At 50.2% G+C, this 25,806-nt stretch overlaps 1 protein-coding gene across 2 annotated transcripts; it reads left to right on the top strand.

Moving 5' to 3' along the window:
* The first annotated feature begins 19,136 nt into the window (after nt 1-19,136).
* On the top strand, nt 19,137-25,796 carry LOC102373552 (endothelial protein C receptor-like). Of its 2 annotated transcripts, none has more exons than XM_025200831.1 (4): nt 19,137-19,616; nt 20,192-20,446; nt 21,013-21,297; nt 21,394-25,796. In XM_025200831.1, the coding sequence occupies exons 1-4, from the start codon at nt 19,331-19,333 to the stop codon at nt 21,504-21,506; spliced, it is 939 nt and encodes a 312-aa protein (XP_025056616.1). In that variant the 5' UTR covers nt 19,137-19,330; the 3' UTR covers nt 21,507-25,796. The 2 variants fall into 2 exon arrangements, with proteins under 2 accessions (XP_025056616.1, XP_025056617.1); XM_025200832.1 differs by having other exon boundaries at nt 19,138-19,616; nt 21,463-25,796.
* Nucleotides 25,797-25,806: the final 10 nt, after the last annotated feature.

Raw genomic sequence — 25,806 nt, forward strand, 5'->3', positions numbered from 1 at the left:
CCTTGTGCGTCGCCGCCGCTGGTGAGCACGGCCATGGCCATGCCGGCCCCCGCCGTGCGCAGCTTCTCCAGCTCCCCCGCCAGCGCCATGCTGCCGCTGCTGCTGCCGCCTCCACCGCCCGGCCGGCCTGCTCCTGCTCCCGCCGCCCGCCCGGCCCCGCCCACCGCCATCCGCAGCCAATCCTCATCCAGGCCTGGCCTGGGGCCCCGCCCCCTGCTCCCTCCGGCTCGCTCTGACTCTGCGGTCCGATGCGGATTAACAGATTCCGGTTCGGGTTCAGGATCGGATTTGGGTTCGGATTTGAATCAGGATTTGGGCTCTGGGTTAAATGTGAATTCGGGTCTGGATTGGGATTTGAATTGGGGTTCAGATTCTGGTTTGGGTTCATATGTGGATTTGACTTCAGATTTGGAGTGGGGTCTGGATTCGGATTTGAATGTAGACTTGGATTTGGATTCAGGTTTAAATGTGGATTCAGGTTTGGATTCAGATTTGAATTCAGGTTTGGATTCGGATTTGGGTTCATATTTGGGTTCAGACTCACGTTCAGATTTGGAGTTGGGTTTGGATTTGAATTCAGACTCAGATTTGGATTCAGGTTTGAATGTGGTTTCGGGTTTGGATTCAGATTTGATTTCAGGTTCAGATTCTGGTTTGGATTTGGGTTCACATTCAGGTTTGGATTTGGATTTGGGTTCGGGTTCAGATTTGGGCTGCCCTGCCCCGCTGTCCCGGTCAGGTACCCTCCCACCCAGCTAGACGTCACAGGAGCCGGTCAGTGGAAGCTGTGGTTGTGTGGTCCAGGCAGGGGCTCCAGAAGAGGCATCCCCACTGTGCCTGGCTATGGGGATGCCCCAGGCTTGTGGGCTGCACTGGGTGCCCCCCTCTCCCCCGTACCCTCTGCTACCTGCATCGGGGTTTTCAGCCTCCCTCTGGGTGCTGCTGGGCCAGTGTTTCTGCTGGGCTCAACCCTGCAGGGGGCTAGCATCCTGCCCCTTCGCTCAGGGTCAGACCGGTCACCACATTTGGGGTCAGGAAGGAATTTCGCCCCCGGTCAGATTGTATTCAGATTGTACCCTCTACAGGACAGACTGTGTTGGGAAGAGGGGTGGGGGTGTAGCTCGCTGTGTCAAGGAGCAGTACACTTCCCTTCAAACAGAATTCATTAACCATGGAGGGCGTCTTGAGACCCTCTGGGTTAAAATACAGGGGGAACCTGGGGAAGGGGATATACTGGTAGGAGCCTATTACAGACCTCCTAACCAAGAAGAAGAACTGGATCTCAAAGTCAATAGGGATCTGGCCAAGGCTGCACATTCCCAGTGTATGATTGCCATGGGAGACTTCAACCTCCCTGACATCTTGTGGGATGAGCACACAGCCAGGTTTGACCGGTTGCGTAGCTTCCTCACCTGCATTGATGACCTGTACCTAACACAAGAGGTCTACGGGCCAACTAGGGGAGAGGCACTGCTGGATCTGGTTCTGGCCAAAGGGGATGATGTGGTGAGTGATCGGAGGAGTGAGGGCAAGCTTGGTGACAGTGACCATGATCTGATTACTTTCTCTGTGCGATGCAGGGTGGGCAAATCCCTCAGTAAAACAGAAATCCTCAACTTTGGGAAGGCTGACTTCCACAAACTCAGGAGACTGATCAACAAGGTTCCCTCTAAGCTGTGTGCGTGCAGTGGCAGGACGTACAAGGCCCAATGCCGCTTTCAAAGGCTGCAGAGACACAGAGGCAGTGTTGATCATTTTTGAAATGATGAAATCTGCCAGATAGGGCAGACCAGGCATACCTTCAGTGTTTCACAGTATCTGAGAGCTTTACAGAGTATATTAAATGATGTGATTTGTGTCTGTCACATGAAATCCATTCTCTTTTGCACGCTTTCCTCAGGTGGAGAACTACACATAAACATTTCTGTTTTGGTAGGGGTTTATATTTAAATTTTTAAAAAGTAAAATATATAATATGTATAGTATTTCAAGACTCTTTTCTCCCAAATTATGTGAGAATAATTTGTTCAGTGCACCAAAAGGGGGAGTTGAGACCAATTCGGGAACGGACCAAAGCGGCACGCTTACGGATCGCTAAGTCTTAGAGGGAACATTGCTGGTCAGTCAGGCACCATGGACCCCCTAGGAAGGGGAGTCAATGAGGAATGGTTGTTCCTCAAGAACTCGATCCTCAAAGTGCAAGGCAAATCCACCCCGTCCCACAGGAAATGCAGTCAGAGGACAGGGATACCAAACCTGAATCCAAATCCAAACCTGAATATGAACCCAAACCAGAATCTGAACCAAAATTCAAATCTGAATCCAGACCTGAATCCACATGATGGGAACAAATCAACATGGTGCAAGGTTACTAGTGGAGTCCCCCAGGGCTCAGTGCTCGGGCTGGTACTCTTCAATATCTTCATTAATGACTTGGATTCAGGTGTCATATGCGGACTGGCAAAGTTCGCGGACAACACTGAACTATGGGGGAAGGCGATCACACTGGAGGACAGGCTGAGGATACAGGCTGACCTGGAAAAACTTGCAAAGTGGGCAGACCTAAATCTGATGGCATTCAATGTAGAGAAATGCAGGGTACTCCAGCTTCAGAGAAAAAACCAGCATCATACTTATAGTCTTGGCGGTGCTACGCTTGTTAGCACCACGACCGAAAGGGACTTGGGGGTCTTGATTGACCCCAAGATGAACATGAGCCCCCACTGTAATGCTGGGGCTGGCAGAGCAAACCAAACTCTGGCATGCATCTCAAGCAAAGCCAGGGATGACATCCTCCCACTTTACTTGGCTTTAGTGAGGCCGCAGCTGGAGTACTACATCCAGTTTCAGGCCTCCCACTTCAGGAGGGATGTGGATAAGCTCGAGAGAGTCCAGAGGCAAGTCACCCATATGATCAAAGGCCAAGAGAGCAAGCCTTATGAGGAGAGGGAAGGCTCTGCAGCCTGGCAAAGAGAAGACTCAGGACGGACTTGGTGGCTGCCTTATGAGTATATAAGGGGGGTGCATCAGGATCTGGGAGAACAGTTGTTCACTAGAGCACCCCAAGGGATAACTAGGTCTAACCGCCACAGACTTCTAGAAGGCTGGTTCAGACTCAATATAAAGAAAAACTTCTTTACAGTCCAAGTGTCCAAGGTCTGGAACAGATTGCCCCCAGAGGTGGTGCAAGCGCCTACTCTGGACTCATTCAAAAGGCATTTGGATGTTTATCGTGTTGGGATTATCTGACCCCTGCAGACTTCCTGCCTCTGGCAGAGGGGGCTGGACTTGATCTCACGAGGTCCCTTCCAGCCCCTAATGTCTATGAAATCTATGAAATTATGAAATTGGCACGGCCTGGGGGTGGGGGTTGCCTTCCTCTGTGGCAGGGGTGTGACCCTCTATCCAGGAGCCCATGGGCCCCTGCCTTACCTGTGGCAGGTTCGGGCGTGATGTCTGGTGTTAGGTCAGGGCTGACAGTAGTTCCATGAAGACTTTGAATGACGGATGTGTCTGGGATGGTTTGGATAGGGATGATCCTGCCTGTGACCTCTGGAGCTCCCTTCCAGCCCCACTTCTCTATGATTCATTGCTTTCCAACTGCTTGTCTGACATCAGCGGACCCCAAGAGACTGGGTTAACATCATTCAGATGGAAATTGGGGAACCAGAGATATTAAGCACCAGATACAGGATGTAGGGGTTTTGGGAGGGGATTTCCATAATGGTCATGCTGAAAACCCCACTCAGCCATTGCCCACATGATGTAGAAGCCTTAAACTTGAGTTTCCCATAAACCAATGGGTATCTTCAGGGCATTCCCAAAAGTGCTTCCGTCTTGAGTGGCTTGACTGGCCCAATGGGCTGGATCCAGGTCTCAGGGCTTCCAAGGGCCAGATGACCCATGAGCCAGGTGGCGTGACAGCAGCTTGTCCCCATGCATTGCTGACGCATAGGAGGTTCACGCAGGTGCATGTGCACCACCTGAGCATGGTGGTGCACCAGTCTCGGCGGCGCATGCAGGTGGTCGCCACTCACCAACCCCTACTTCCTCGCTGCCAACACTGTTGGCAGCATCTGTGGGCAGTCAGCGATCGCCGCCGGCGGCATCTGCAGGTGGTTGCTGACCCCTGGTAGGCGCTTGCCACCCCCCTGCTGACAGCGCCAGCAGCATCTACAGAAGCTCCCTGCTTACTGCCGCTGTGCTCTGGGCTGCTGCCATGCTCCTGCCGCCACCAGCACCGCTGTGCCCCCGCCCCAGCTGCCAGTGGCACATGTTGTTCATGTCCCCATGGCTGGTAGAGCCACTGCAGTGGCATTGCTCTGGACCTCAGGGGGTGAACTCTGCTGCTACTCATCCTGTTTTTTCCCTTGCTGCCAATTTGAGTTGCTAAGATTGACCAAAGACCCTGAGTTCAACAGCAAGCAGCTGTTTGGGGGGAGAAAGGGGTGGCATGTGGTAGCATTCACCCCCTGCATTTTGGAGATGCATCAATGTAGTGGTAGCTGTGCCAACAAGTTGCACTGGCTGTGTAACCCATCATGGGCTGCCAGCTGTACAACCTTGCAGTAAATCATTTGAACACATTCTATCCCTTGAAACGCCCCTGTGTTTAGATTAAAACTGTGAAATGCAAACTTTGAAAACAGCTGTTCAGTTGTGTGCATTGGAAATACCTTAGGCTGGTTTTACCGCCTGAAGGATGGAGTACACTCAAGTCAATGGAGTGGACGTTTAGGAAATCTGTTTGGTTCCCAGTATTGCACAATTCCTCTGCATCACGGTGATTTCCTTGGGACTTGACTGCAGTGAGTTTACAGCCCAGATTTAATAAGGTGCCTCAGTGTGGCGATACTGTGTTGTCTCATTTAAAATCATGGCATTAGTACCCAGAAGCAGACCTACAAAAGACCCCAAACATAATGTATGCATCCAAGGTCTCCATACTGTCTCTTGCTGCCCTAAGTTAGGTATGTCTGTTCATGTGGGATTTGCAGACTGAAACCCCCAACCTGAACCTGATCACCTAAAGCCGTGGCTTTGTGAAACCATGTCTAGGCAGGAAGGTGGAGGAAGAGGGTGATTCCACCTTCTGCCCAAGTGGGAAAAGGGAGGCATGGATTGTAGGCCTTTCACAGCTTGAGGGTGATTTAAACCCATGATTCCCACTTCTCAGCCACGAACCCAAGCCACCAAGCCATAGGCTAGACAAGGCTAAGGGCACCCTCCAACCCCTCCTACTGCAGCTGTCCCACTGGATGGTCAAGAGCTCAAGAACCATGTGGCTAGAATGCAAACAGGCAAGAGGACAGCTGACTGTAGCCCAGCGGGTTGGGCACTGCCTTGAGAGGGATGACACCAAGCCTGGGTGCTGGCTTCTAATGCTGTTTGTGCATTTGATCCAGTAACAAATGCACAATGCTAATTCAGTCCCAGGGGACAGGACCCAGCCTCCCCCACCCCCTAGGGAGTGCCTGAACAGTGCTTCACAGTCCTGAAGGGAGGAGCCCATGTCCTTTCTTTCAAAGACAAAGTAAGGGTTACTCTTTTCTTTTAAGCTGCTACTACTGCTGCTACCTCCCCGACCCTGCTACCAGCGCTCCATAGTCAGAGCACTCACCCAGGATACAGAAGACGCAGGTTCAAAACCACATATCCTACAAATGCACCTGCCTGTTCGGGGGCAGGTGGGTGACATTCTCTACCTTTGCTGCTGAAGCTCTTCCACTTTGTACAAAGAGTTCAATATCCACTGGACAGGAGAGAAGGTGAGTGGGTGATTCTGCGGAGGGGGGCAACACCGGTGCAGCCCACAAGCCTGGGGCATCCCCATAGCCAGGCACAGGCGTGGGGATGCCTAGTGCCCCCTGCCTCTCCTGGAGCCCCTGCAGCAATGGCGTGTCCACAGCTTCCACTGAGCCAGCTGAGGAGCTCCTGTGAGGCCCAACTGGGCAGGAGGGAAGGGCAGCCCAAATCTGAATCCAAATCTGAACCCAAATATGAACCCAAGTCCAAATCCAAACCAGAACCTGAACCAAAATTCAAATCTGAATCCAGACCTGAATCCACATTTGAACCTGAATCCAAATCTGAATCTGAATTCAAATCCAAACCTGAATATGAACCCAAACCAGAATCTGAACCAAAATTCAAATCTGAATCCAGACCTGAATCCACATTTGAACCTGAATCCAAATCCAAACCTGAATCTGAACCTGAATTCAAATCTGAATCCAAACCCGAATCCACATTCAAACCTGAATCCAAATCCCAGTCTGAATTCAACTCCGAATCCAAACCCAACTCCAAATCTGAACGTGAACCTGAACCCAAATCTAAATATGAACCCAAGTCTGAATCCAAACCAGAATCTGAACCCGAATTCGAATCCAAATCCAGACCCAAATCCATATTTAAACCTGAACGCTTGACCGAATCAGAATTCAAATCTGAACCCAAATCTAATTCTGAACCCAATCTACTGCAATGAGGATTTAGAATACAAGGTGAACCTTCAATCTACAGTTCACAGTGTGCACAGAAGAGAGTGGGCTGGGAAACACTGAGGAAAAGAAACAAAAAAAGCCCTCTATTTTTTTCCAACAATGTGTAGACACATTCAATCCAGGCTGCATGCAGTACAAACCATCTTCAGTCAGGCACAAATTACTGGTAATATGAACCATCTTCCAGTTCTGCCTTAATTTTGCTGAAAGACCCCAAAGGGAACATAGCTAATTCCTAAGCCTATTTTTCTGGCACTTCTTGCTTTTTAGAAAAATGAAAGCTGTTTGATTTCAGTACGTGTAGAAATACTTGAGCTAGCTCTACCATACCTAGCTCTAGTACAGATAGCAATACACTAAGGCAGTGGTTTTCAACCTATGGTCTGCGGACCCCGCTATATCTAAGGGGTCCATGAAAGATGACTATGATTGATCAAAAGTATGTGAATACCCACACCTACCATTCAAAGGGATCTGCACCTCCATTCACAAATTTTTAGGGGTCTACAAATTAAAAAAAGGTTGAAAACCACTGCACTACAGGGTTTATACATGGCTCTGCAAGCCTGCCTTGCCCTCTGAGTACAACTAAAGACTGGGCTGCCAGAACAGCCATGCCACTGGCACCTCAGCAAGCTAGACAAAAGCAAGCACAAGCATATCTTCACGCGCTACAGTCCCACATACTGACTGTAGACTGGCTGTGCACATACATCTTGAGTTTGCCTTCCGCCTTGAAAAACAATATAACTAAAAATAGGATGTCTCTCCTGGAAGCAGTGGAAACAAAGGACATCTCAACGTGAGAGGCAAACTGATGTAACATGTTTCCTGGTTAGGACCCAAAATAGCCCATTCTGCAGAGAATCCTCTGCTTGGAAAAGGTCTCCCAGGGGCAATTCCCAGTAGAAATAGCATTGCTCCTCCATGAGAACAAGCAGATTGTGTCCCTAGGTATATGATGGTGCTGCAAGGCAGAGGAGGATAATAAAGAGTCTTTAAAGTATTAATGAGTTTCCACCTGAATCTTGGGCTCTGCACAACTGCCTCTGAGCCTAGACACTCAGCTGGTCAAGGGCTACTGACCTCAAAGTGCCACCACACCTGGCTTATTGCATTGCCCAGTGGCTCGGGAGCATCCTCTAATGCTGGGCAGTGTTTCAGCCTCCTCTGATTCATGGGGTTGACTGTGATCCCCCAAGTAGCTAATGACTGCTGAGGGGACATCTGCGTCTCATCTGGAAGAGCAGGTAGGGGTTGGTGCCTGAATCCTTGGCACTGCTTGGAGTCCTGCCTCACAACCCATCATGTCCTCAGAGCACTGTCAGGAGGCAAAACAGGGCACGGAAAAATTGAGAGAGATGATTTGGCAAACAAAATGGTTCAACAAATGAAGAAACCAAGGTGTGGGCAGAGAGGGCTTGAAAACCAAATGTAAGACCTGCCCGGGGTGCACAAATGGTGAGAAACTCCCTGCAGCCTGATGCCTGGTGAGCAGAGCTGCCCAGGAAGGGGGAACAAGGCCTGTGTAAGAAGGGGCCAGGCAGACATCCAAGAGCTCAGCTTGTTACTAGCTCTTGTATGATGTGTGCTGAAAAGCAGGCTGTGCTTTCATCAGCCCCACCAGCTCCGTATTACCATTATAAGATCATGGGAAAGTAGGGAGGGAAGGGACCTCACCAGGTCATCTAGTCCAGCCTCCATCTCAAGGCAGGATCTCCCTGACTAAACCATAGTGTCTGTCTTGTGTGCCCTTGAATATTTCCAAGGGTGGAGATTCCACAATGTCTCTAGGTAGCTCGTTCCAATACTTGACCCTCAGGTAGGAAGTTCGTCCTCATCTCCAACCCAAATTTCCCCTGCTGCAACTTGAAGCTATTGTTCCTAGTCCTGTCCCTGTGGCCCATCTCCATCCTCCCTGTAATGGTCCTTCGGGTATTAGAAGGCTGTTACCAACATTCCCCATACCACCTCCTCCTGCCCACCCCACCGCAGTCTTCTCTTCTTGACTCTTTCAGCCTTTCCTCATCAGTCTTGCTTCCCAGGACCCTAATCAGTTTTGTTGCTCTGCATTGGACACTGTCCACATTCATCTTGAAGTGTGGGGCCAAAAAACTATGCAGTGAACATTGGGTTCAATAAATGCAAGCGTGTAAAGAATGAGAAGAATTATCAAGGCTTAGTGTGAAGCAGTAGATAAACATCTGCTGGCCCTTGGTTTCTCTCACTGACTAACTACATGCTCTCTAACTGAGGGACTATATCCTAATTAGGGAGCATCTCAATACATAACGTTTATCACTACATCTTACCTTTTAACAATTACACAAGTCAATTAACTTAAAAATGAATTAACACCCATCTACAGAGGAGAGGTTACTAGTGCTTCACTCTGAAGCATCTTTACCACTCACTTTCCTATTCCCCCTTTCCTGCAGCTCTTTTAGCAAGTCTCTGTGAGCCCTTCAGGAGGTCTCACTTGCTTCTCAGACTGAGCAAGTATCAAATCAAATTTCCAGTTTGTTTTTGGTGGGAAGCTTTTCTTCCAAATCTTGCCAGATTTGTGGCTGTATCCTGGGATCTGACTGACTTGCACTTTTGGCAGTTGTGCTTCTGCACTCAACACAAAGTTCATCTGCTACAGACTGCTCAGGCTGATTTCTTATTTCTGCATGATGGCATTTGCATGTGTCCCCCTAGGTGCATTGCTTCCCATAGGGACAAAGTTGCCTCTTGTATTCTAAGACAACTGGTTTCTTCCTAAGAAGACTGTCCAGATTTGGGACGTGATGTTCAAGATCCTTAGTATCACCTCTGCATTCAGTTGCTATCCCTGCTACCCATACACACCCTGCATGCATGATCTGCCTCCTGCCATGTGTCCTGGCTCTCCATGGCCCTCTTTGTGCCAGCTCCTACTCCCTCCCTTGCTCCAAAACAGCCACCTCCAAGGTCACCACCCACAGGCTCCTGGCCATGTCTCAAGGTCTCTTCCATTCCATCGACCACCTTCACCATGGCAATATCCTCCCATCTCATAGCCACCCTTAGCAGCCACATTGGGCTTCCCATGGCCTGACCAGTCCCAGCAGCAGCCTGCAGTCTGTTTCCTCCTGTTGAGATGGCAGCACTTTCAGCCCATTTCAGTAAGAACATCATTTTCCCAGAGGCTATATTGAGGTTCAAGGGGGTGAACTTACAGTTGGTGGAGGTGGCTGTAGAGGTCTCCTTTGAGGCCACCAAGGCTTGTGAGGAGCAGGGTGGGTCACCCCAAACACACCCTAGGCCCATGATGCCTCTTCTGCTGCCCACCTTGGGCCCAAGCTCATGCTTTGCTTCTCTTCTCAATTTCTGTCCCCCCTTGCTTCCCTTTCCTCCTTTTTCCCCAGTTTCTGCTGTCATCTTCCATGCTCCCATAAAGATCCATGCTTTTCCCTCCCTCCTCCTGCTTCATGTTCTCCTCTCCCTCTTTCTGCTGGTTTGCTAATCCATTGGCTTTTCAGAACTTGGTGTCAAGGGGTAGCAAGGACCTGGAACCATGACTAGGGCAAGAGAAGGCAGGAAAGCCTTCAAATATGGGTTTACTTTTTTTTGGATGTCTCCATTTCTGTGCTCTTAACCTGCTGAAAAAGCATCAGCAAGACTTCCTAACTGAGGTAAACATAACTTAAAGGGTCTGAGTTTGCCAACTGCCTTTCCAGAGAGTCCCCTCCCTAGAGATAAGATTAAATGGAAAACTCTGCTTTTGTGGGGAAAAAGTCTGCCTGCATTGTTTAAATGAAAGGTTGGGTCTTGGGCAGATGTATGGTGACATTTGAAGATTACAGACAGTCATATTTAGATGTCAATACTGTATTTAAAATTGTGATCACTTTCAAGGTATGTTTAATTATCAAGTCTTTATTTCAGGGTCCTGAATCCACCTTTATGAGATTAATCAAGTCAGCCAAGGTTTCTCTCTCTCTCCTCCTTTGTATTATTTTGCTATTGAGTGGCAAGCAAAGGTGAATTTTTTGGACTTCTGAGGGAATGTCAGATCATTCTTGTCGAATTCCTTTTGGACCCAATGGGAAATCTCAAACTTGTCCATTTCCCTGTGGATGCAATGGAAAATCTTTACCTGAAACACAGACATGGCTAGTTTTTTGAGGCAAATATCCTGTTGCTAGTGGATGACAGAAGGAACCAAAAATTGGTCTTTAAATGACAGTTGCATCTAAGTCTTCAGAGTGGCTTGGTTTAGACCTCAGAGGGAGCACAGTCTGGAGAAGAATATAGGGAAAATGGAGAGTTCCCAGAGGTGACTGACAAATATAATAAGAGAGTTGGAATACAAGGTGTATATGAAAAAAGGCTGAAGGAACTGGGTGTACCTGGTTAGGAGAAAAGGAGATGACAGGGGGCTATGACAGTGTTTCCAAATATTTGAAATACTGCTGTAAAGAGGAGGAAGAAAAGTTATGCTCCCTTGTCACAAAGGCAGAGCTGAGTTTGACCAAATCACATGAGAAAATTCCTGACTTTATGAGCTGTGGGACAATGGAACAAGCTGCCTGAGGAAGTTGTGGATCCTTTTCCCCTGGAAGTTTTCATGAAGAGACTGAACAGCCACTTGTCTGAGGTGGGTTAAGAACTGCAAATCCTTAATCTGTACAGGGGTTAGACTAGGTGACCCTGGTGGTCAGTCCCAACCGAATGATACCATGATAGCATCTGCCCACAATTACAGAATTATCCAGTGAAGCTGACTGAGGAGAGAAACTCTGATAGGACAAAGTAATGGGAATTACATTTCAGGGGTATCTCCCAGAGACACCCCTCATCCTGCCCTGGCAGCATCTGATCACTCCTAGGCTAGGTATAGACATTGCATTTCCCTTGGACAAGTTGTGCCTGTATTTGTCTTTGAACAGTGTACACACATGGCCCTTCTAATCAGGGTTTAGTGAGTGACTGAATACACTATTGCTTTATTGTCATTCATCCAACAAAGCAATCCTGGGGTAAATGTTCAGACTCATTTTGTGGTGTTCTTCTGGGATAAGCTGTTAGTACTCCTCATCCCCTGAAGTTTTTTTAAGATACATCCTGGGACAATGGCATGGTCACCTAAATGATTGCACTTTGCCCTGGGATAAACAAGGTCTGTTTTTAGCCCTACACTCTTTCAGGAGAGTGTTCTGGGAAAAAGAGGGCAGAAGACAGGGCAGGGTAGCACCTTTAAGACTAACTGGTTTAGAGAGGTGTCAGCTTTTGTAGGCAACTGTTAGTCTCTAAGGCAGTGTCTTCAACCAGGGTGATGCTACACCTTGGGGTGCTGTGCGATCCTTTTATAGGTGATTTTCAAGATAACCTGGAGCTTTCAAACAGGAATCCATAGGGTCCAAACCACTCTGGCCTGGTGGGATCTTTCTGGGTTCTTTGCAACAGAAGAATCACTCTGTTATTTTTCCATGGTCAAAAAATGAGCGAAAGCTCAGAGCTGGCATTTTCCAAAGGGGCCTTGAGTCTAACAAGGTTGAGAACCACTGCTTCCCTGCCCTGCCTTCTGCCTAACTTAGGCTAACAAACCCTCTCTATTCATGGTAAGAAGAGGGTTGCTTACATGCACACTGTCTGGTGGCTGTTCTTAACTAGTGCTTGGCAAACTACAACAAAACCAGCAGGCGTATATATAACTGTTAGGGAGCGCGTGAATTTACATGCCTGGACTTTCAGAAGAGCAAGTGGGGGGATGTTGGCTTATAGAGACTTTGCAAATCATCTTGCAATGGTGGGTGCTGAGCAGTTGGAAATTTGGCTCTGCGTGTCTAAAAATGCTGAATCAGATGGTTTCATAGAAAAAAAGGGATGCACTACTGGAGCTGTTCAGCAGAACAGCCTGGAATGATCACAATCCCACGCATGAATCCCTGTGTGAAAATACAGACCCATTAAATGCCATTAAAGCAAATATTGCTATACCAGACCAAGCAGACCTCCTTGCTGAGCTCAGCCTTTTCCTCTGTCATCTCAGTCCCCCATTTGGAACCCACATGGGTCTGGCAGCAGATATGGGAAAGGGCACTGTTCCCTGCTGGCCTGCGATACAGTCATAGCATTTTACTTTACTGCTCTAGGATAATGATATTTCAATTGTATTAATTGTGGCCCCACATCCAGAAGCCTGGGATACTGAATGGGCTCCACAGAGAATCCAAAGGCTGCAGGTGTGAGATGGAGCAACATCTCTTGTGCCTGGTTTTTCATTTTGCCCTGGTGAGACTAAGACCATAAGAGAGGGTAACTAGGCATGTCTGGGGGAGAGAGGGAAGGTTCCACTGCTGTACAGTACACGAATCCTCTGGCCAAAATGAACAGGGGGGGGGGGGGGGGGGGGGTATGGGGGGGGGGGGGGCATTCATGCAGTGGACATCCAGATAAGTACTAGTGCCCTGAGACACTTGTAGAGTGACAGAAATCCTTAGGCAACTAGAGATAAACTCAGGTGTCTTTATGGAAACACCAGTAGCAGGGGTAATAAACAGGATAAATTGGTACTCCTTCTGGTAGGCAAGAAATTTGACCTCATTGGGTTAATGGAGACTTGGTGGGATAATACCTATGACTGGGCAGTGGATATTGAGGGCTATAGACCCTCTGGCTCAAGATACAAGGAGGTTCGGGGGGGCGGGGGGGGAGATCTGATGGTAGAAGTCTACTATAGGCCTCCCTACCAAGAAGAGGAGCCATTCAGCCAGCTCCAGCAGGTTAGCAAACTTCTTGGCAGCTATTGATGGCCTGTTCTTGACACAGGATGTGGAAGGGCTAACTAGGGGTAAAGCCACTGCGGATTTAGTGCTGACCAAAGGGGAGGACATGGTAGGTGACCTGAGGATTGGAGGTACTCTGGGTGACAGTGATGAATGATAGGATTAGGTTCACCGTCCACCAAAAGGCTGGGAATTCGGTTAGTAGAACAGAAGCCCTAGATTTCAAAAAGGCAGACTTTGGCAAACTCAGGAGCCTAGTTAGAGAGGCTCTCTATGACCAGCTACTGGATGATTTGGGAGTTCAGGAATAGTGGCGCTTCCTCAAGGGGGCAATTCTTACTGCTCAGAAAGAGGTCAAAAAGTGGGAAAGGGACCAAGAGACCCACTTGGCTCAACAGAGATATTAGGAAGCTATTAAAAAAGAAAAAAGAAGCATATAAACAATGCAAAAATGACTCAGTAACCAGAGAGGAGTACACTTATACAGCCAGGGTCTGCAGGTATGAGACAGAAATCCAAGGCAGACATGGAGATCAAGCTGGCAACCTAAATAAAGGGCAGCAAAAAGTCCTTCTATAGGTACATAGGGAGCAAGAAAAACAAATTGAGCTCCACTGTGGGACCCCTACTGAATACATAGTTGATCCCTGCAAGAAGTCAGAGCTCCTTAACTTCACATGGGTATTCCAGAAATCAGATGGGAGCTGTTTGCCTGTCCAGAAGCCCAGGGAATATAGGGGAGACAACAGACCACAAGAAATCAGTCTTGAGCAGGTGAGGGTACTCTGAGAACACTTGGATGTTTACAAGTCTGCGGGCCAGACGACCTGCATCCAGGAGTCCTGAAAGAACTGGCTGAGATCATAGCGGGGACTCTGGTGAAGCTGTTTGAAGAGTCGTGGAACTCAGGAATGGTCCCGAATGACTGGAAGAGGGCTAATGTGGTACCTATCTTTATGAAAGGGAAGAGGGATGACCCTGCAAGCCATAGACCGGCCAGGCTGACTTCAGTCCTAGGAAAATCTTTGAAAAAAATTGTTAAGGAGGCCATCAATTTCAAACTCATAACTGGTAGGCTATTAAGAAGCAACCAGTGTGGCTTTGTCAAGGGTAGGACAAGCCTCACAAATTTGGTGTCCTTTTATGACCATGTAACTAACAGGCTGGACAAGGGACATGAGGTTGACATCATCTACTTAGATTTCAGTAAAGCCGTTTCCTATGAGATTCTCTCAGTTAAACTGGAAGGTACTGGCCTAGACCAGTCTACAGTGAGGTGGATGGATAAGTGGCTCCATGGGTGCGGGGGTGGAAAGTGCAATGATTAAATTTTCGGATGACACCAAGCTGTGGGGAAATGTGGGCACATCTGAGGACAGGGAAAGGATCTAGGATGACCTGGACAGACAGGTCCTATGGGCTGAACACAATCAGGTGAGGTTTAATAGGAACAAGTGCCAGATCCTTCATGGGGGTAGGAAGAACCTTCATCATAGCTATATGATGGGTGGTGGACCACTGGCTGGCACAACATCTGAATGGGATCTGGGGGTGACAATCGACCAGGAAATGAACATGAGCCAACAGTGCAATGAAGTTGCCAGCAGGTCAAATAGAATTCTGGCGTGCATCAGCTGATGTGTTGCCAATAGATCCAGAGAGATGCTCCTCCACCTCTATTTGGCATTGGTTTGGCCACAGCTGGAATACTGTGTTCAGTTTTGGGCACCACACTTCAGGAAGGATGTGGATAAGCTCAAGAGGGTACAGAGAAGGGCCACTCATATGATCAGTGGCCTGGAGGATAGGTCATATGGGGAGAGACTCCTGGAACTGGGTCTGTTCAGTCTGAGTAAGAGAAGCCTGAGAGGTGACTTGATAGCTGCCTATAAGTATGTCAGGGGTGAGCACCGAGATGAAGGGGAGCAACTCTTCAGGAAAGCACCCCTTGGAAGGACGAGGACCAATGGGCACAAGCTAATTGAGGAAAAATTTAGGCTGGACATAAGGATAAACTTCTTTTCTGTAAGGGTAACTACAATCTGGAGCACGCTCTCAGCAGAGGTGGTGCAGTTGCCATCCCTGGAGGTGTTCACGAGGAGACTGGACAAGCACCTCATTGAGCCTGCTTGAGCCCAAAAACCACCTGCCCATGGCAGGGGACTGGACTTGATGATCTTCCAGGTCCCTTCCAGTCCTTTGATTCTATGATTCTAGTTGCCACAGGTCCATCTAGCCTAGGATTTTGCATCTTACAGTGGCAGGGAGCAGATGCCAAGGAGAAGAATAATTCTGCAGGGTCTGTCCAGACTGAGCTGCCCCCTGATTCTTTCCTCTTACACTTCCCAGACCTGAGAAGTCCTAATTTGGAGGTCACCTCTTTCTTGCCATGTTAATATCCACAGTGGACCTATCTGCCATGTACTCGCCAATCGCTTCCCATGAGAGCAGGAACAAGCTCTTTATTTGGACCATGACTTAGGGCAGGATGTTGGTGAAGGCCTCAGCTTCCTTGTAGGAGTAAATCCAGTAGCAGAACTGGACTGGGGGCATGTGGGAGGGTGAGCGGGTATGCATCCCTCTCCCCACCACCCAGGACACTGAACTCACTGGCTAATGCATCCCTCTGAAGAGAGGGGAAAGGAGCTCAAACCCTGCTTCAGACAACCTTCAATCTTTCCCTTTGAGAGCAAACAAGCAGGTTTTTCTGGAGCAGGTGATGATGATGATCCCTGGCAGGTAATGTGATGATCCCTGCTGACAAGCACCCACGCAGTTTGGTTCTCATGGCGTACCTGAAGCTTAAGCCTGCTCCTCATCAGCCACAGGATCCACTCTGCCATGTGGCCAGGCCTCACCCTATGACATGCAGCCCTGGGCTCCATCCCACAGGCCTGGAAAACCTGAACCCATTTGTTCATGGGTAAAAAATAAGTTAAGCTACTTAGGCCCCACAGTTGAGGGCTGTATTGAAATGGGACTAAGTGAAATGTACTGGTACTACAGGAAGACAGAAGAGGATAACGGGAAAGAAATGGTAGACTTCATTTGGTGGAGAGGGGTCTGGCATAGACTTTTTCAGGAGTAGACCCTTTGAGGAGGGCAGTGGGTGGGGGTATGGGTATGAAGATGGGTGCACAGGCATGTGGTTATGCAGTGCGAATTGTGTAATGGGTTTTTAGTGTGCTTTGAGCTGCCAGGTGAATCACAGGGGCCACTTGGCAGAGTGTTGGAGGTGGAGTTTTATATATATATAGAGACCCAACACCTGAATGTGGCACAGGGAAAGCAGGACGACCACAGCAGCTAACAACCTGCTTCTATGAAATGTTGTCAATATACACTTAACAGATCCCAGGTAGAGGGCTTCTGAAATGTGAACTTGTAAAAGACAAGGCCATACTGATCATTCAAAGCCAGTGGTGCCCAGCCCCTCTGGCCCTATGGTCCTGGTGGTGCAGAAACAGTCCATTGTCCTGATCTGGCCTGTGCATTGGGTTGTGCTGGTGGACTGAGTCCATGTGCTGGATCTGGCCCCAGACCAACCCCACACACCTCATGTGGCTCCCAGGACTGTGACAATGAACACTGCCACTGCTCCCCTGCTTCCAAATTTCTGAACCCTTGGGGAGCCCCACAGGCTGAATGATATGGCTCCATGGGCCAGATTCAGCCCTGCAGCCATAGGCTGAGCACTGCTGTTTTAAGTCCATCCTGTGATTTTTGAGCACTTACCCTCTATGTCTGTCTCTTGGGGTCTCTGCTTGTTTCCTTTCCTTTGCCATGGTCCCAATAATGGGGACATTACTGCTCTTCCGGTTGGTGGGAGTCTAGACCTAGATTCTCCTCTTGTTCCTCTCTCCTTCCCAGCATGCTTCAGGAGGAGAAAGCTGCAGTATTGCATCCCCTACTCTCCAATGTTCAAAAATCATTATTTGGGCTTCAATTGGCCTAAAAATCACGATGTTCCAAAATTCTCAGAGACACCCACCTAGGGTGCATTTCCCTTCTGGCTTCTTAGCCTTTGGGGGCCCCTCCTGTCCCATCTCAAACTCTTGCTCACCCCCGTGAGTGCTAGATCTTCTTTTAAAGGGATTCTCACACAATCACAGGACTCCTGGAGCTAGGGCCTTCCTTGTAAGGCATGCCAGAAAACCCCAAGAGGTGGCAATGCTGAGATGGACAATGAGGTCTTTTCACATGGAACCAGCTGGCCCTGGCCTAGGTCTGGAGTGCACCCTCTAGGGAATGGTCCCAAAGCCCCATTTCCTGGTCTGTTCTCCCTGAAGCCAGATTTCCTTAGCCCAGCACCCAAGACCTGCCACAGCTTTGCAGGTGGAGCTACTTTTGTACTCTCTCTGCCCCTGATTCCTGAGGGTAGCTTGCTGGGTTGGGTCAGGAGTTCCCATGGCTCCTTTAAAAGGCTTCTATCAGAGGGGTTAAGGTCTGGCCATGGTTAGCTGAGAGCAGGGCCTGCAGCCCCCACCCTGTGCCCCATCTCATGCCCCACTGACCTAGGACAGTCAAATGGGAAGGATCCTGAGTGTCCCAGAAGCTGGCAGTGCCCCTGCCCTGGCTTGAGGGCTGGAGAAGGTTGCCCTGTTGGAGATAGAGAACCACTGAGCTGCAGCTGCTTCATGGTGCGACTCCCATGCAGAGTGAGGACTGGCTCATGCATGAGAGCACAAAGGTGGTAAAGCTGAGCCTGGAGAACAGGACTGAAGGGAGGAGGGAAGGGCTGGGCTGCTTTGGTTTATGTCAGTGGGCTCTGTGCATGGCTGGCTGCCTGCCAGGGACCCCCGAGGGACCTCCAGCTCCATCTGACCAGTGGGCCTGTAACAAGCGGGTATCCTGGGGCCAGTTTGAATGTAGGCCCACCCACTTGCCTCTGAGCAAACTGCCTACCTACTTCACCCACCATGCCCTAGATGATACAATTGAATGATGTAAACCAGGGGGGAGGCTGTCCATTTACTTGCCCTGATGACAAGGGCTGATACATGCAGCTCCAACTATCCCTTACTGTGCCCCATGCCTTGCAGATGTCATCCATGTTCCTCCAGTGTCACACATTGGGACCCCAGCTCCAGAGTCTCATGTGGTGTTACCAGATTTGCCTGTCACTTGGGGTGTGTTCATTTATTAGGGGTACATTTCTCCACCTGCCTGGAGCCTTACTCCTGGCTCAATGGTCGTGGCAAGTCTAGGCACTGCTCCAGGTCCCTTCCGGACCTGGGTCCCTGCCTCAGAGCTCACTTCAAGTCTGGACTCTTGCTTTGTCTTTCAGGGTGTGCTCCCCTAGCCTTTCCCCTCCACAGGGTCACCCACAAAGCAGTGGGAACTGAAGCTTTCTGGCACCCCCTACTCACCCTTCACTGGAGAGGCCCCAGGTGTAGCATTTCCTGGAAGTTGCCCTGCCACAAGCAGCCCCACCACACCATCCAACCCCAGCATGGCATAGTTTTAGATCATGCCCCAGGACCAGGAGCCTCCAACCATCCCCATAGCTCCTGCCCTTACCACCAAGGTGTTTTGAGCAATAGCTCATCTGGTGGTGTCTCTTCAGTTGCTGGCAGGAAGTTGCTGCTGACCTTGCAGTTCAGAGCCCCTGTTCATATAGGGGGCACAGCTAGGCCCTATTCCCAATCAGGCAGTTGTGCCTGATTGAGATTGCAGTCAGCTGCAGGTTGTCTTGCTGCTGCTCAGGCCCCTGTAAGTAACAGCACATTCTGTGCTCTGTTGCAGGGTCTTATGCCTCTTTGGAGGGACCAGAGCTATTGTACAAGTGTGGGAAACTGAGGCAAAGAAGCACGTGATTTGTCCTAGCTTGAGGTGGGGGACAGCAGCAAGGCTGGGAGGGGAAATCAGGAGTCCAGGCTTGCTGCACTGCAGCCTGTTAGATGGATGCGGAGCAGAGCCCACAAGTCTCCTGGGCTGCTTTAGCCAGCCAAGCCTCCAGCCAGGAGCCCTGTTCTGCAGCCCAGGAGACTTGGAAGCTCCCTCTCTCTTTGGGAAAGGGCAGGGAGAGCCAGCTGCAGTGGGCCGGCAGGGAACGGGTGTCAGCAGCTGGGGATGAGGAAATGGAACAGAGCTGGAATCACGCTCCCACCCACCTCTGTCACCGAGCCCCACCTCCCCGCCCTGCCTTCTCCATGCCAGACACCAGCCTCCCTCATCTCCCCAGCACTGCTCCACTGGGCGGCATGCAGAGCAGAGCCTCGCCACACGCCTGCACCCACGCTCCACGCCCGCTCGCTCCAGGCCACGCAGCTCCTGTGCAGCATTGAGCATCCTGCCCTCACAGGGATGCTGCTGCTGCTTCTTGCCAGTGCGCTCAGCTGTTGGGGACAGGAGGCAGGTAAGTGGGGCTCCCCAGCACCCTACTCTGACTGGCTAGCTTGCGGGGCTGCGGCCAGCCCCTCTGCTCCACCTCAGCCAGCGGGAGTCAGTCTGAGCCGCTCTGCCTTTTGGCTGCGCCTCAGGGCATTGGTGCAAGGGAGCTGGGACTGCAGGTCCAAGTGATGAGGCTGAGGGATGGAGCTGAGATGTCAGGGTGGCGCTCCCCAGCAGGCCCTGAGCCAGCCCTGTCTGGAGAACCCCCTGCCATGAGCAACATGTAGATCTCTTGCTAGCTCCGACACTTCTCCCGAGCTGCAACAACAGAAGGGGAAGGAAAAGGGCCCCACAGGAAAGGCTGGTGCCAGCAGGTCTGTGACAGCTCCCAGCAGCAGGGCCAAGGCAAGGGTCCTTGGCAGGGCAGTGATGGGGAGAATAGGCAGAGGCGAGGGACTGGCCAGGTGAGAGGCTGGGGGCTCGCTGCGGTTGTCCTCGACTTGCATGCACATACAGTCCTCCCGGACTGAGGCCAGCAGTGCCGGGTCAGCGTGGTGTGACCGTGTCACGCTGTAACTCTGCTCGTGTTTTCCATCACAGACCCCTTCCCCCTGCCAGCCCTGCACACCTTCACCATGCAGCTGCTGGCTGAGTTCAACAGAACCACCGTACAGTTCCTGGGCAACGCCAGCCTGGACGGGGTGCTGACCCACAGCCTGCAGGGGCGCGAGGCCAGCCAGCACCTCCCACTGGAGTCCCCGGACCAGTGGGAAAAGACAAAGCGCAGCCTGGAGACTTATCTCTCTTACTTTGAGGACATCGTCCACCTTGCTGCCAGGGAGAGGAATGTGCAGTGTGAGTAGCACAAGAGGAACTGTGCAGCACGGCATGTGCGGGGCCCTCGATAGCTGCCGGGGTCTGGCTGTGTGGCTGGGAGCTGTGGTATCCAACAGCGTTTCCACTTGCCAGAGCACCTGCGGCTATCAGCAGCTCAGCTGAGTTGGATTTGCTTGGGGCAAGTTGAAAGTACCATGGGGGGGAATAGAGATTAATGTTGTGTGGCACAGGGGAAGGATGGGGAAAGGGGAGAGGTCACGAAGAGCAGAGGCCGTCACCCCACACCCTGCTAGAGCTGAAAGGGCTGTGTAGGAGAGAGGTGGAAGGCAGAGATTGGGTGCTGGCAAATCAGGAGCGGGAAGGGAAGAGGGCAAATGGGAGAAAGATGGAGACAAGCCTGGAGGAGGGACAGGGGGCTGAAAATGAGGGGGAGACTGGGGGTAAGCGAGGGGGCAGGAGGACATCCCCGTTCCCTCGCCAGCCCCATGCCAGAATTCCTCAGCCCCAGAAAGCGCCATGCACAGCATCCCCCCCATGACAGGTCCAGGCTGCCTCATGCTCCTGTCTCTCTGTGTGCCCCTCAGACCCTCTGCGCTTGCACTGCACGCTGGGCTGCCAGCTCTTCCCCAGTGGCACCTCCCAGGGCTTCCACGAGGTGTCGCTTAGTGGAGAAGAATTCCTGATCTTCCTGCCCCAGAGGCCCCCCAACGCCTCCTGGGAGCTGCAGAGGCCAAAGGAGAACGACCCGCTGGGCCCATTCATCTTGAAGTGGCTAAACAGTTTCCCCCAAACCACCTCCCACCTGCAGGCCTTCCTGAAGACCCAGTGCCCGGACTTCATGAGGAAGCACCCCTGGAGGGACAGCTCTAGTGAGTGGGGGTGGAGGGAAGGTCCGGGGGGTGGGCAGAGGTTGATGCCTCCTCTACTGTGCTCTGAGTCCCTGTCTCCCCACTTGTGCCTTGCAGAAAGACGTGATGCCCGTTCACACACCTCACTGGTGCTGGGCCTCACCTTGGGGGCTTTTGCTTTGGCAGGCTTGGCCATAGGCATCTTCCTCTGCACGGGAGGGAGGACGTAGTGGTGGTGGCGGTCTCACCCCGCTGCCAGCCCAACGTGGAGCTCTGCTACAGCAACGGACCTGCTCCATCCCGCCTGCAGGAGTCCCCATGCCCCTCCTGGCACCAGCACTTCTGCCTGATCTGATCTGGGAGCAGCACTGCCCCAGCAAGCTCCTTCTTGGAAACCACACCCCACCTTGGGTTGCGAGGTCCCCAGCAGGTGACACCAGCCCCAGACCAGGGGTGACATGGCTGGGATGGGCACGGGGTTGATGTGCATGAACAACCCATGTTATAAAGCAGTTAGCAGTGGCTGCTTAGCCAGAGGCTGGAAGGTGTCAGGGAGGCCAAGGAAGCCGTGAGCTGGGTAGAAGCGGGTGCAAGACCACGTAAGGGGAAGGGGTGAATCTAGGGTGCCCCATTTGGTAGTGGGTGAGAGACCGTGAGTCCTCCCTGCCAGGTAGTGGGGTTGGGGCAGCTGGGGGAGTGACTGACCCCAATTAGCAGGGGCTGTGAGCACACTGCGGGGAAGGGGGCAGAACAGAGCCTGGACTCGCATGGGTTCAACGCTGTTTGTTAATTTGAGGGAATGCACTGGAAGAGGAGGGTGGATGCCAGCAGCAGTACAGGGTCACCCCAAGATAGCTTCAGACTCATGACACTGACTCTGTAGTTTTACCTGATTTGCTCCCATGGGAACTCTATGCCAGATGCTGGTAAGACACAGTGACATAGAATAATACCTGGTGTGTCTGGCTTCTGCTTTACGCCAGTGCTAGAGAGCTACCCTGGTATAAATGTGTTGCGCGTGCAGGACGGAGTCACCACTGCCCCCTGCTCCCTTGTCAACTAACGAACGGGGCAGTGAGGCACAGAGAAGTCCCAGTGGCAAGGGATCGCAGGGAGGTGCCATCCCGCAGCCATGCAGCTTGCCGCAAACTGGACAACGACTTGCAATATTGCCAGTGTCAAGCAACAAACAATCGCTAGCTGGGCTACAAATCATGATGGCGTTGGCTTAACAAATCTCACAGCATTAAACCTTGCATTTATTATTTTATTTGTCTTCTCGTCTCTCCTCCCAAAGGGGCGCTAGGGGTCTGGTTCACACTTCTCCCTGCACCCACAAGGGCTAAACACTTTCTGTCTTGAAGCAAAAGCCAAGCTTGTCTTGCACTCTTGTGTTGCTCTTTTAGGGAAATACTAAATCTCACCAGATGTTTGGTAAAATCAGGCAAGTTGCTAGTGATGCCAGACTTGCCCATTATATAGCAGCGAGCTTCTCTCTTAATATAATTTGGTCAAAAATATTTTGCAAAGGGAGGAGGTAAACAGACAAGAAGGTGGGGGTGAAAGAAGATAAAGAAATGATGGGAGAAACAGGAGGGGAAGGCAAAGCATTGTGTCAAGATTAATCACCAGGGATTGATCATAGGTGTTTAAAAGACCAATATTTACCCATTGTGTCACAAGGTCAGCCAAGACTCTAGGCCAAGTGCTCAGAGGCCTTTTCCATCTAAGCAAGGCAATTGCTTTCCTTTTAATGGTATTCCAAATTGGAGGGGAATGACTCTTTCCACCCTAATAGGGGATTCCTTTGGGAATCATAAGATGCGAACGCCAAGATTTCGAAGAGATAAGAATAACAATAGCCATAACAATAAATGAGGACACTAACATGGGAGTCTTAAGCAAGGCACTCAAATAACTGGCCTGATGACAAAACTCCTGTGTGTTTCAGCCCCGTGAACACTCAGGCAGGTGTTTGACCACAGCATTAGGAGTGTCACGGCAGGCCATCACTTTTGGCAATCTTGGCCTTCAAACACAGACTGCTGTCAAACACCAGCCCTGCCCTCAGGGCACATCTGACTTCCCTCCAGGTCGTGCTGAACACTGGCCTTTGGCTTTCTGTTCTTTGCTGTTTGGAGCACGTCTCTCCAGCCGCGTGCAGGTCAGGCTCAGAGTCCAAGTACCTTGGAGGAGGTCTCTGACCTGAGGCTGCTATGGATTAGGCTAGAAATGTTATTGCTTTGCCTCCAAAGCATCTGCTACGCTGCAGACATTTGCAGTGGAAAATGCTTTATGTAGGAGACTGGAGCAAAATCTCCTGCACCTCCTGTGGCAAGCACAGCACTTGCTGCCATGGTAAAGACAAGTTAGGAAGGGGTTTAATATGTACATCAAACATTATTTTAGTGCAGTCCAACTCCTGGAAACAAGAAGGGAGCCAGTAGTGTGTGAGCAGCCTGCTCTCTGGAGCCCCTCACTGCGTAATCCTGTGCAAGGAGCCCAATATGGAGACCTCTGAGCTGCTAGGTCAATCAGCACCTGCAGGCCCCGTGCAGGATTGGTCTCTATGGGACGAAGACAGACTGAAGGGGCTGGGTTTGGGACGTGACAGGATGGGCTCCCTCTGACAACCTTCCCCCTCAGTCAGGGTGACACCCTATGTTTTGGGGCCCTGCCAGGAAGGCTTTGGCTTGAGGGCTCATTAAACAGCGCTGAGTGCAATGGGGCTGGTTTTTCATGTTTGGCTCTTGAAATACATCATGTTTTGGATGGCTTAATAACACTATACTGGGGAAGATTTCTGGGAAAGTCTAGTTCCTGTTTGCTTGTTCTCTGCTGCTGCCTGGCTTAGGGCAGAGAAGAGATCACAGAGGGACAATGAACATGCCAACCCCATGGCCTTGCAGTTCCCTTTGCTTTTCTGGGGTTTGCTGCTGCCCCCTACAGCTATTTTGCAGCTTATTGTGCTACCATTTTCAGTTCCAGCCACCTTGCTGGTTAACTCCTGCTAACCCGGACCTGAAGTGCTGATGGGCTGCAGGTATTGCTGGACACATTCCATGCACAATTTAGCACTAAGTACCTAGACACAAAAGGCTCTGCAACCTTTCCTTACCAAATCCAGGAAGGGAGGTATGCATTATCTGTCGGCTATTCGCAGCATGAAAATGGCTGCAGAATGCAGGCAGAGGATAATGTGTCCCCATGGAAAAGTTTCTTCCTGCCCACTTGAATTAGAAGTTAGCTCACGCCTTTGGTACAGAGTTTAAAACAACTTATATAAATGTTGTAATTAGGAGTTAAATATGCAACTTGCCCAGTTTTTCCAAGACTCTGGCTAGTGGCTAAACTCTTGATCTCAACCCTATCTTTCGAGAAGGAGTTCCAGAGGTAAATTATGCGGCATGTAGAGTGGTATTTGTTTTAAACTTGCTCTCTGGGGGCTCCTCTTATTACACAAGAGAGTGACTAAAAGTGCCCAACTGGCCGTCTTTAAGCCACAGGTACTTTTACTACTTTATTTATTCCCGTCTTTTCAGCCTGTCTCCATAAACTTTCTTTTTGTTTTAAAAATGGCTCCGTTTTTAATAATTTCCATTATTCATCTCTTCCGGCAGCATTTGTTTTAAAAATAAGGTGACTAGAGTGGAATGCAGTCTGCTCAGAGAGGGCATCCCAATGATTAAGATGATGCCGTAAATATAATATATACAGGATTTCCTCTCATTCCTTCCCCACCAAGGGCCAGACCCTGTTCCACCTATTAGGTGCCTAAGAAGACTTGAGATGCTTTGATGAAGATTAAATTTAGCCACCTTTCTCGTAACATGCATCTATTCTCATCTTAGCCTTGAGACTAATTCAAAAGAAAGCTGTGAGAAGAGAACCCACCCACATTTTGTAGCAATAGGGTTTCAGGGAGCTGAGCAGTAGCATTACATCCCTTCCCTCTCCAGCCCCTAAATTAACTTAAAAGCATCACAAGAGAATTTTAAAGCATCGCAAGACGAGGAACGCTGACCCTACGAACCTGCTTCAGCTTCATGCCGTCAGAACACATGTCCTGCCCAGTTGACTGAGACTGCTGCAATGGGAGGTACAAGGACTATGGAAAAATCCACCTAAAGCAGCTGATCAGAGCAATGAAAACCTGGCAGAGACATCAATCACACCAGCAGCTAGTCCAAGACCTGCACTAAGGTAGGATCAAAGCATCTAGTCAGACCAGTCCCAACAAACATTTGCCTAATCTGTTCTCAAACTCAAGTGATGGGAATGCCACAGCTTCCCTTGACAGGACTTACCTATCCCAGGAGAAGAAAAAAAAAAAAATGCTTGTACCAATATCTAACTTCAATCTCCCTTTTTCTTCAATCTCCCTGCAAATTAAACCATTGCTTCTTATTTTACTGAAGACAAAGGACAATTGATCATGGGTTTTTTTTCAGAAACTATTCATATATTTGAAGACTTTGTATTTAAACCCTTTTAGTCTCTGCTAGACTAAAACAACCTCCCCTCCCCCCC

This window comes from Alligator sinensis, unplaced genomic scaffold (genome assembly GCF_000455745.1).
Source record: "Alligator sinensis unplaced genomic scaffold, ASM45574v1 scaffold1086_3, whole genome shotgun sequence".
Lineage (NCBI taxonomy): Eukaryota > Metazoa > Chordata > Crocodylia > Alligatoridae > Alligator > Alligator sinensis.